The sequence below is a fragment of the Bos indicus x Bos taurus genome, chromosome 10, assembly GCF_003369695.1.
Source record: "Bos indicus x Bos taurus breed Angus x Brahman F1 hybrid chromosome 10, Bos_hybrid_MaternalHap_v2.0, whole genome shotgun sequence".
NCBI classification, from domain to species: domain Eukaryota; kingdom Metazoa; phylum Chordata; class Mammalia; order Artiodactyla; family Bovidae; genus Bos; species Bos indicus x Bos taurus.
The window spans coordinates 74516242-74528312 of record NC_040085.1 but is presented as its reverse complement, the minus strand read 5'-3'; the positions used below and the strand labels follow the sequence as shown (position 1 = coordinate 74528312).

The following is a 12071-nucleotide window of genomic DNA, read 5'->3' as shown; positions in this document are numbered from 1 at the left end:
AGGAAGGGGACCCAGTGAATACTTTTTTTTTTTTCCCCTTTATTAAAATTATTTATTTGGCTTTGCTAAGTCTTAGTTGCAGGATCTTTGATCTCCATTGCAGCATGTGGGATCTAGTTCCCTGACCAGGGATTGAACCTGGGGCCCCCGCATCGGGAGTGTGGAATCTTAGCCGCTGGACCGCCAGGAACGTCCTGTAACCACTCTTTCCTGCCCTGCTGTATCTTCCTTCCTCTGGGCCAGAGGCTTCCTGGGGCCTCAGAGAGCTGTCAGTCCCTCGCCCTGACACCTTTGAGGTGCGGTTGCATCTTCCTGGATCCTCGCACTTTGTATCGGTTCCTCACTTGCTCCTTCACTCACTCAGTTGTCTCATTTTTACATCCACCGAGTGTCTGTCGCACAGGGCAAGGATTTTTGTTACTTTGCTCAGTGCTGCATCTGTGACTCTGTGCGCTGAGACTCTAGGGTGAACACTTGAGTCCAGGTGTGAAGCTGACCAGCAGCCACCTTGCAGTGGGATTAGAGCAATGATGGAGGAGATGCAGGGTGTCAGGGGCTGACACATCACCCCATGTGGTGGGTGGCTACTCTGAAGGCTTTCTGGAGGAGGTGATCTCTTAGCCCAGTCTTAGAGTGTGAGTTGGCCGAGCCTGATGTAGAGGACACTCCAGGCTGAGGAGTCAGTGTGCATCCCCTGCCCACCTTCAGTCTATATGTCGGGTTCATCAAACTTTGGGACAGCCCACACATCCCTCTTGCCTATCATGGGAGTGGGCTTGCCTGTAGAGTGGAGATGTGTTTGCAGGGAGAGAAAAAGAGTATCCTGTGTTGCTAAGTGCCTAGTGAAATGTGATTTAAGAACGAGGCCTGGACTTTCCTCGTGGTCCAGTGGATAAGAATCCGCCTGCCAGTGCAGGAGACCTGGGTTCGGTCCCTGGTCTCAGAAGATCTCACATGCCTCATGTGCCACAGCTCCTGAGCCCGCTTGCTGCAACTACTGAAGCCTGTGTGCCCTAGAGCTGGCAGTGAGAAGCCCACGCCCCTCAGCTAGGGAGTAGCCCCTGCTCATCACAACTGGAGAATGCCCATGCACAGCAGCGAAGACCTAGCAGAGCCATAAATAAATGTTGGCGGAATGTTGTAACACAGCCTCCTTTCCCCTCCTTGTGTGACTGCTGTCTCCGCTTCTTGCTCCAGGCTCTTCAACTCTTGCTCATAAACCTGCTCAAGCCTTTCTTCTCCCCAGTGCTCACTGGTGTGGCATCCTGCCCTCCTCCTGCCCATTTTTGCCACTTCACTTTGGAGTTTCCCAAGAGGAAGTGGTGGTGGGGGTCATGAGTCTGGTGACCCTTCCAAAGAGGAGGAGGATTTCTAGCGTGGATGCTGCTGTTTTGATGAATAGCTCACTCTCAGCATTGCCACTTGGCGGCGTGAGTGGGGAGAGACCTGGCTGGCCCTGCTGGGGGTGACTGGATGTTGGCTCTTGAGTCCCTATGTAACTGAGATTACCATTTGGTGCAGAGAAGTCTTGAGTCACCAAAGAGTAGTTTGGATCTAAAGCAGGAAAGCTCTTCTCTCTGTTTGTGAGCTGGGGAGAGGCACTTGCCCAGGTTTTGTTTGGATGGGCGAGTGAAATTGAAGCGCACACTTTTTATTTCTCGTCTTTGTTGAGCCACCCTCTTCCTTGAGTGAGCCACCAGGAGGTGCTTTTGGCCTGGGACAGCTTGGTTGGTGACCTGCCCGGTCATCTGCTTAAGACAGAATACAGAAGCTTCAAGGTTGCTTTTCTCTCCCCACAGATTAGAAAATTACAGTGATGATGATCTTTCATTTAGTCTCCTTACAGTCCCTTTTTAAAATTCTTGCTCATACTTGTGCAGTTTAAGGTGCCTCCACCTCCCACCCCCAGGATACACACATACACCATGGGGTACTTACCTTTCTCTCTGCTTATCCAGACACTATTCCTCTGAACTCTGTCCCCAGTAAACCTGATTAGTGCTCTCCATTAGCTAGCTGCCAAGTGGGCAAGGATTTAATAAATTTATTTACCCTAAGGTGTTAATGAGGCTTAATATTTTACCTCTGGGATACTCCACCTTGTAACTGTGAAGATCGATACTAAGCTTTAAAACCTAAGAGGTAAACTAGTAAGAACAGAATCATACCACTTCTAAATGTAGGTGGGGATAATGGTTTTGGAAGAAGGTCGGGAGGGTGGACTTTAAAAGGAGGGTGTTCCTTTGTCCATCCCACTGTGCCCACCTGTGCTGCTGGCCCTGCAGGGCGACCCCTCAGCTATTGCCCTGCGATGAGTAAAGGAGATTGTGTGGGGAAATGATGCTGAGAGGTTTTATGGGCTCTACTGAGGGCTCTTTCTTGCCCTCTTTGACCCCGTCAGATATCTTAACCAACAAGGATGACAACACCAGCCCACTCGGCACCTTGCACAAAACAGCCAGAAAAATGACATGAGGCAACAGGGTCCTGGGGACACAGTGAGGCCCTTGTGAGAGCCTCAGAGACCTTGCGGCTTGTGGGAGAGCCTGACCACTTGCTCGTCTTTCCTTCCTGCAGACGTTTACAGCATGGTGCAACTCCCACCTCCGGAAGGCAGGAACACAGATCGAGAACATCGAGGAGGACTTCCGGGACGGCCTGAAGCTGATGCTACTGCTGGAGGTCATCTCAGGTGAGCTGGACCATGGTCTTGGGAGTGCCGGGGCAAAGGTGATGCCAGACGGGCAGGGTCACCAGGGTGTAGGATCAGACATTGCCCACTGGGCTCTGCCCCTTTGGAAATGCTGCCCCGACACCTCTGCTTCTGCTCCATCTTTGGTTGGGGCTAGCTTTGGAGCTTTTGAAAAAGTGGGAGATAGCGTGTGATTTCAGACCCTGAGACTGAGTATGGGCTTGGCTCTGCTGCTGACCCTCTGTGTGTCCTTGGACAAGTCACTGCCTTTCTGCCTCAGCATCCTCATTTGCATACAGAGCGGTCTGAAGGTTGGTCTCTGGGGTCTCTTCTCCTCCAAGGCTAAAATTCTTTGGTCAGGAAAGCAACCACATCTGACTGTCTCCAAATGCTGGCTCCTCTGCTGCCTGTCCACCTATATCAAGGTGATCCTAGTTCCTTATCCAGTCCCCAGTTTGGGATTTGGATGTCCAGATATCTGGAGGGACAGCTCCTCTCTCCAATGCCTGTCTCCACTTTCTTATAAATACCTTTCCTCCACCATCCCTTAAGGGTTGGAGGTCCTTGAGATTCTAGCCTTGGCTTACACACTGGTCAATCTAAGCTGCTTTCTTCACTTTATCTTCCATCTTGACGCCAGTGAGTCCTAGACTAGGGTCAGTCCAGCCTTCTTGGAGGCTCCAATTCAGGCTTAAATCCTGAGTTGCACTGGGCATCTCCACCCATTTGTGCCCCAGGCTTCAATACTGTGTACCACACCTGGCCCTTGCAAACCTCTTTTTCCTCCTTCAGTCTTCATCTTGTTCTTCTAAGCCTCATTCAGGAATCTTAGATAGCTCTTCTTTGGCATTTAAGTTTCATTCATTCTGTTTTCTTCTTCTGTTCTCCTTCTTTGACCTCTGCTACACAGATATTGTGCCTGCATCAGCTTTCTCCTAGATGATGTCCAGAGGCCTTTGACCCCTCCTCCCAGCTCCCCCCTTCTCACTGGCCCCCATCACCCACACGTAGCCAGAGGGTCCATCTAATAGCCCAAATGTGGTTGCACTGTTCCCTGCTTGAAACTTTTCAGTGCCTCCCTGGGGCTTTGTACCTGCAGCTCACATTCCTTAACATAGCTAGCAGAATCCTTCATGAGCTGGCACTTGCTTTGTTTTTGACTAACTGTTCCCCAAAAGGTGTCAGACTCTCTGCCACAGGAAGACATGCAGCCCCCCCCCCCCCCAACGTGTGTGTCCCCCTGCTCTTTGTTTTCGGTGCTTTTGCACAAACTCTGGCTGGCTTCTCTGCCCCTCGGTGCTTTAAAATATTTCCACTGCAGGTGGGGGTAGGGGGTGTGTGTGTTCAAATATACGTAACTTAAAATTTACCGTTTGGGCCGTTTTTAAACGTGCACAGAGGCATTGAGTGCATTCACATTATTGTGCTACCGTCATCACCAGTACTCATCTCCAGGCTTTTTCATCATTCCCCACCGAGATGCCATGCCATCATTAAATGCCAACTTGCCATCTCCTTCTCCCCCCAGCCCCTGCCCACCACCATTCTACATTCTATCTCTGTGAACTTGGCTGTTCTAGGCTTCTCATATTAGTGCAACCCTGTAGTATTTGTCCTTTTGTGACTGGCTTATTTCATTTAGCATAAGGTGCTCATGTTTCCTCCATAAAGTAGCATGTACCAGAATCTCCTTCCTTTTTAAGACCAGACAATATTCCATTGTGTACATATGTTCCACATTTGTTTATTCAGTCATCTGTCATTCACACTTGAGTCGTTTCCACATTGTGGATATTGTGAGTAATACTGCAAAGAACATGGATATACAGATACTGTGTAAGTCTCTGCTTCCACTTCTCTTGGGATGTACCCAGAAGTGGAATTGTTGGATCCTAGGGTAATTCTGTGTTGAATTTTTTCAGGAACTGCCATATGTTTTCCTCTAACTGCCTTTTATTTATTTTTTTAAGTTTTAAATGTATTTTTTCAATTGAAGGATAATTGGTTTACAGAACTGAATTGGTTTCTGCCAAGCGTTAACATGAATCAGCCATAGGCACACATATGTCCCCTCCCTCTTGAACGTTCCTCCCATCTCCCTCCCCATCCCACTCCTCTAGGTTGTTACAGAACTCGAAATGCCTTTTAGAGTGTCCTTATTACCTCTTCCTCCAACATTTCTTAGTTTAAGCACATCTGGCATTGTTCTTTTTCATTTTTAAAAACTCGGTTTAGGCATCTCCTCCGGGAAGGCTTCCTTGACCATCACCCCTTCTGTTCCTGCTTTGGGTGCCTGCCCTCCTCTGGGCTCCTGGAACACGCTGTTGATCCCTCTAGCACGTCATTTGCCACACAGCAGGATTGTTCTTGGCTCGTGTGTTTTCTCCCCACTGCACACCTGGCCCCGGAGGGCAGGGACAAACTCGTCCATGTCCCAGGTGCTCAGATCTATATACTGGGCAGGTAGGGATGCTCAGCAAATATAGAGTGACCGACCGCCCAGCTGGGCTTTCTGAATACCCACCAGGTGCTTGCACTGAACAGGCCTGTGCACATCTGTGAGGCGGCTCTTCTGTTTCCTGGGGTGGGGAGAGACTGAGTCATTGAGACGATGCCTTTTCCTCCCTGAGTGTCTCTGGAGATGGTTAGGATGGCAGGAAAAGGAAGGGGGGGTCCCCCCCTCTGCAAGGGGACCTCTGCTGTCTGTAGAGGTCCTCTGAGTGTGGTCCCTGGACCACCCAGCAGAATCAGCAGGACTACTTAGCCACATGTGGGTTCCCAGACCTCCAAAGTCAGAAACTCAGGAGGAAGGGGGAGGGGGCCAGACGCCTACCGTCAGCAGGTTCTCCAGGTGATTTTGTGTGGACCGAAGTCTCAGGACTTGGCTACCTCCCTTGTCTTGGAGGAGCCTGTTCCAGCCAGTGGATGTAGCTGGCAGTTAGGCTGGCGAGCTCAGGCTTAGCAGGACCTAAAGGCTGGGGCTCTAGTGGGAGCAGCCCTCGTGGGGCGCGGTGGGGTGTGGGGGGAGGGCCACAAGGTACTGGCTCCATCCCACCTATTGGAAGGGAGCCCTGGGGCGTCTCATCTGCCCAGGGGGGCAGTAGGATACCTTCCCAGAGAGGGTGGGCTGTGGCCACAGCCTTGGGAAAGCCACACATGGGAAGTCTTGATTTAATAATAAAAACCCAGCTGGGCTTCGCTGGATGCTGCCAGGCCAAGTGACATCTGTAGCAGGAAGTCTGTTCTGTGGAAGTCGGGTGGGGGCTCTGGGGAGGGGGCTCCCTGGAGAAGTGCTGCTCTTGACAGGATGAGCATGGCCAACATCAGGGCCACCATGCCCCTTGGGATCTCTCAGCCAGGCTGTTGATGTGCTCAGAAGTGGGGTGGAGAGGGGGCCGCTGTGGAGCCTGTGCTGGGTGTGACGTCCTGAGTTCGAGGATGGTGGTTCTCAGACCTCTCAGAGACTGAAAGCTGTGCGCCCCTTCCCCAGGTCTGGGCACACGTTGCATGTATACATTTTTCAAATGGCTTCAGGGGATCCTTGGACACCTCCTTCCTGTGCTCTGAGCAGGGTATTTGGAGAACCAGCTCATCACCCCCTGCTTCCCTGAAGCTCCTGACCGTAAACACTGAACAGCAGAAGCTCTGTGTGGGAAGCAGGGGTCAGGGAAATGGCCGCTGAGTGAGGGTGGAGGGTTGACTTGGAGCTGAGCTGAGAGTGCCCCTGGGCAGCAGTAAACGGATAAGAGCTGTGGTTCTCAAATGAGAGAGGGGCTCTGTGGGCAACACACAGGGAGCTTTCCCCAAATACCCTAGCATGACCCACACCCTCCCCCGGATCGGCCTTTGCAGATGCTGTTCCTTCTGCCTTGATCGCTGTTCCCTGCAGTCTGGGTCTGTTGGCCTCCCACTAAGAGGCCTCCCCTGCCCACCTCACAACTCTTTCACCCTCCTACCTGCCCTCCTCCTCTGCAGTCTCTTTTAAAGCATTTGTTTTAAGCATTTCTCCTTTTTGGCTTTTTGTTCATTTGTGTATGTTGATGTATGTTGAAGGTCTGTCTGTCCCCCTGGACCGTAAGTCCATGAAGGCAGCGAGCTGTTTTGTTCACCCCTGTATTCCTAGCACACAGCCAAGTCCTTTGACATATACTCAGGGCTTAGTACAGACTTGTTGAGTGGCTGCAAGCAGTTAGAGCTGAGAAGTAGGAGAACAGTGTTTCACTTCCCATTCCTCCCTCTCCATCTGTTCAGGTGAACGTTTGGCCAAGCCCGAGAGAGGCAAAATGAGGGTGCACAAGATCTCCAATGTCAACAAGGCCCTGGACTTCATAGCCAGCAAGGGGGTCAAGCTGGTGTCCATAGGAGCTGAAGGTGAGTAGGGCCTGCCCCCTGGCTGCCCCCCACCCCCATCCCACCCCTCTGCATCCAGCTGGATTTTCTGCCCCCACCTCTTGGTTCTCTTGGCCTTTTCTAGCCTGACTCCTAGACCCACACATCCATGGGCGCATTTGGAAGTAGGGCTCCCAGCACCTGGCTAGCCAGTGGATCCTTCATGTAAAAACATCACTTTACGTCTAGTCTCTGTACCTTGGTGACCGTGACCCCAACCCCCCCACCCCTTTAACCCCCCACCCCCCGCTGAAGCCCAGCACTGTCGGATCCATGGGATCCACATGTGTGGAATGCCACATCCCCCTTCTGCAGGCCTGGCTGTGCTCCCCTGTCCCAAGCACAGAGTTCTGCAGCCTGGGGAGAATGTGTGGACATTGGTGCATACCGGGAGCCCCTGCAGGATGGGTGTCCAGAAGGCTTTAGGTTTCTTTTTTTGGCCACACTGCGAGACATGAGAGATCTTAGTTCCCAGACCAGGGATCGAACCCGTGTCCCCTGCATTGGAAGCATAGAGTCTTAACTGCTGGACTGCCAGGGAAGTCCCAGGAATATTCTTAGTAACATTTCCCTGCAGAGCAGCTTCTTGAATTTTTTCCCTTTTACTTAAGAAAAAAAATTTGTTTATACACCTGAAACTAACACCAGCTTGTCAATCAGCTATACTTCAATCTTTAAAAATTGTTTAAAGTTCAGTTTAAACCATTATTAGCATGTTCTTAATGGTTAGAAGGAGGTGGCACAGTTTCTTGTGTGCGGTTCTGAAGGACTTGGAGAGGGTCAAGGTGATTAGAATAAAGTACCATAACCAGGCCCCATGAGGACTGTGTCCCACGGATTCATCAGTGGATTGGGCACCTCTGTGGTGCCAGAGACTAAAAGGTGAGTAGTACAGTCTCCATTCATTCATTCATTCATTGTAGATATAACCTGGACTGTGATTACTGATCACTTGCTCTGCAGCAGGCACTGTGCTAAAGCCTTTTGTACCAGGGATCTTATTTCATCCTCGCCATAGCCCTGTGAGATGGCTCGAATTGTTATCCCCATTTTACAAAAAGAAAACATGTGCCTAATGAAGATTAACTTGTCCAAAGTCCCGTCTTCAGCAAGTGGTAAAGCCGGAACTCAAATCCAGGTCAGAGTGACACTAGAGAAATGCCCCAGAGGGTGGCCTTTCCTTACAGAGGGTGCGGGGTGTTGTTCCAGTAAATCCATGCTGCTGCTGCTAAGTCGCTTCATTCGTGTCCGACTCTGTGCGACCCCATAGACGGCAGCCCACCATGCTCTCCCGTCCTGGGATTCTCCAGGCAAGAACACTGGAGTGGGTTGCCATTTCCTTCTCCAATGCACGAAAGTGGAAAGTGAAAGTGAAGTCGCTCAGTTGTGTCTGACTCTTAGTGACCCCATGGACTGCAGCCTACCAGGCTCCTGTGTCCATGGGATTTTCCAGGCAAGAGTACTGGAGTGGGGTGCCATTGCCTTCTCCGAGTAAATCCATAGCAGCTGATCTTTTTCTCTGGTTGATGATCTGAAAGTCCTCCTCCTTTTTTCTGAAAATTGAGGGGTTTGATATAGCAAACTCAAACTGAGAAACTTGAGCACAGGAGCTGGCAAACTATAGTCCATGGGGTCAAACCTGGCGGACCCGGGCTTTTGTAAATATTGGAACACGGCCACACCCGTTTGTTTACATATTATTGGCTGCTTTCCTGCTGCAGGCAGAATTGAATAACTGTCTCAGAGACCATATCCCTGCAAAGCTGAAAATATTTCCTATCAGGCCCTTTACGGGAAAAGCTTGCTGACCCTTGCCTTATCAGGGACTCAGGCTAGTCCTTGAGGTCATTGTGGGTGGTGCCTTTTGTGTCCCACCCCCTGAGCTGTGAGGTAGAGATCATGTCTCCTACATCCTTGTGGCCCCAGCTCCCAATGGCATGCTGCCCACAGTCAGTGCTCAGTAAATGTTTGAAGGGCTTGTGTACAGCAAGGTACCAAAGAAGAAAAGAATTGTTTGTTCTCTTAGGGAGGAATCAAGACTTGGCAGAAAAAGTTTCAGCTAAGCAGGGATGGGAAGCCAAAGAAATCACCACTCTGGTAGTCTGCTACAAGCTCAGATGCTCCCTGGGGCAGGGAAGTGGAGGATGTGTGAGGTGGGCCGGAGACAGTAGGGATGAGTGGGGAGTGGGGAGAAGTGGGAAAAACACGTTCTTCTAAGCGGGGCAGCTGCTGTGTAGATCTAACCAATTGTTGCTGAGTGGGAATACATATCCAGTGTTGCCAGATGTTCTGAATTTTTCGAAAGAAGCCAGAAATCCAGACTTTTAGCAAGGAGAATGTAACAACTACCATAATATATATATGTGTGTATATATATAGAGAGAGAGAGAGAGTCCCAGGTGGTGCTAAAGAACCTGCCTGCCAATGCAGGAGACATAAGAGACTGGATTTGATCCCTGGGTCTGGAAGATCCTCTGGAGAAGGGAATGGCTTCCCGCTCCAGTATTCTTGCCTGGAGAATCCCATGGACAGAGGAGCCCGGTGGGCTATAGTCCATGGGGTCGCAAAGAGTCAGACACAACTGAAGCGACTTAGCGTGTGCGCATGCACACACACACGTATATATGGTAGTAGTGTTAGTTGCTGCATCGCAGGCAGATTCTTTACCATCTGAACCACCAGGGAAGCCCGTGTGTGTGTGTGTGTCACTGAATACCAAAGGGAAGGAAGAAAGGAGAAGATGGGCAAGAATAGCACTTGCTGAGGTCCAGATCTGTGGCTGGCCAGACAGGACAGAATGCTTTGACAGGCTTGTAGTATCACCAGCCATATTTTACAGTCTAGGAAACGAAGGCTCAGAGGAGCTGCTCGAATGGAAGTGTGCAGTGTGTTGGCCACAGGCTCTGGGCCAGGTGGCTTCCATTTGGCAGAACACAGATTCAACCCTGGGGGTTTGGACTCCAGAGCTGAAGTCTAAACCTCTCCAATCACCAGGGCACTGCTGCCTCTCTGCAGGGGTCTAGGACAGAACCTTCACGTCTGATTTTCCTCAGCTGTGAAGTGGCGGGTCACACTAGCTGTGTGGTCTCAACAGAGGGGTAAGGAGCACAGCCAGACAGGGGCATAAACTCTAACCACCACCTCTGTTCTCCCAGGAGGTCACTTAACCTAGCTGGCTGGAGTTTTCTAGTTCCCTTAACACAGACGTTGCTTCTTGAAAGATTTCTAAAGCTGCTTTTAAAATGAGACATTCCAAGCCTTCCTGCTACCTTTAGGCCAAGGCTTCCCTCTTTGAAATCCTCTCTCCCATTTTAAGCCAATGCATTAATAGTAACCTATATGGGAAAAGAATCTGGAAAAGAATGAATGTCTCTATGTATAACTGAATCGCTTTGCTGTACACCTGAAATTAACACATTGTAAATCAACTATACTGCGACTAAAAAGAAAGAGGTCGAGCACCAAGATCATGCCAGGACGGCCCGCTGCTGAGCCAGGAAACCGGATGAGGCCCAGAAAGGGTTTTGTTTATTTTAATGAAATGAAGTTTGCTGCTGTAGACTATCAAAGACAGTGGAATGGATCACCCAGAAGGAGCTCTCCTGGGGTTGGGGTGGGAGGAGACGTTGCCATTTATCCTGGCAGGGGAGCCTTGGGGACCAGATTGGGGCCCCAGTGAAAGATCCCAGACCTTTGAAGGATGATCACGTGGGACAAGGTCTTGACTCCGGCTGACCCTGGTGGGAAGCACCAGGCCTGGAAGGGAGATCCTGTGGGTAGGCAGACTGTGGAAAACATACAGAACCTTAGGGGATGGAGTGAGTGCTCTGGGAAAAGCATCAGGTGTTCAAAGTGAACACCCAAAGATGTTCAGGTGGAGGTCGGAGGCAAGGAGCATCCATGCCACAGGAGAGGTTAGAATAGATCCATTTCTTGTGTGATACTTGGTTCTAGAATGTCTAGACTTCATGGGATTGAGACTTGACCTGGGTGAGTGGTTGGGATTTAACCAGATGAGAGCACCTGAGAAGGAATTTTCATTTTAAAATCCAGAGGCAGGGAAAGCCTGATAGCTTTGGGTGCCAGAGCCTGGGAGTGGGCTTGATGATTTAGTGTCTGTCCTTAGGTTGGATGGTGGCCACTGGTCTGGGCAGTGGTGACCCCCCAGGGTGGAGGGTCTAGTTTTCTACCACATGGAGTTTCTTCAGCATCATTGATTCCACCGTCTGAATACTGCCTGCCTGGAGTGGGGCCAAGAGAGAGGCAGGTTCTGAGTAAAAGCAGGATACGAACAGCTTCATAGGTAGCCGTGGTTTAGGAATGGCATCTTCCCACACCCACAGCAGACATTTGTTAATCTGTCATCATGGGTTTCCCCCAGGGGCCCGGTTACAGCCATGGCACCCCCCTTTTGGACTCAGTGTATCAGCCATAAAGACACCTGTGAGATGGACAAACTTACTCCAAACATAGAGCTGCCTAGTGAAAGGATCCATTCTGGGGAGGGTTTTTGAGGGTGAGGGGGGCTCAGGTGGACACGGGGATGAAAACAAATCGCTCTCTTTGCCTGTACTCGGCTCCTTTGTTTTCTGGCATGCAACTGCTTCCTTGGTAGGCGTTGAAAATTCAGTAAGCAAACTCCTCAGGGGTTGGGTATTTCTGGAAGAGAAAAGAAGTAAGTTGGCAAGACCTAAAGAGGAAGCTGTCTTGTCTTCCTTGGTATTGGGAGGACTCTGAGCTCAAGGCCAACAGGAGGCTGGGTTATTTAGCCTTTATGCTGGCAAAAACTGAAGGCAGGAGGAGAAGGGGGATGACAGAGGACGAGATGGTTGGATGGCATCACTGACTCAATGGACATGAGTTTGAGCAAGCTCCGGGAGATGGTGAAGGACAGGGAAGCCTGGCTAGCTGCAGTCTATGGGGTCACAAAGAGTCGGACACGACTGAGCGACTGAACAACAGATGGGGGTGGGTGGGTACACACACACAC

At 50.6% G+C, this 12071-nt stretch overlaps 1 protein-coding gene across 5 annotated transcripts in view; it reads left to right on the top strand.

Moving 5' to 3' along the window:
- Positions 1–12071, top strand: part of ACTN1 (actinin alpha 1) — a 98050-nt gene that overhangs the window by 51973 nt on the left and 34006 nt on the right. For all 5 annotated transcript variants that reach the window (XR_003512815.1, XM_027552252.1, XM_027552254.1 and 2 more), the window contains exons 2-3: positions 2578–2692; positions 6944–7063. Coding sequence is in view for 4 of the 5 variants with exons in the window: in XM_027552252.1 (XP_027408053.1) it covers positions 2578–2692; positions 6944–7063 (235 nt within the window). In the remaining variant the exon portion in view is untranslated. The remainder of the gene's footprint in view (positions 1–2577; positions 2693–6943; positions 7064–12071) is intronic.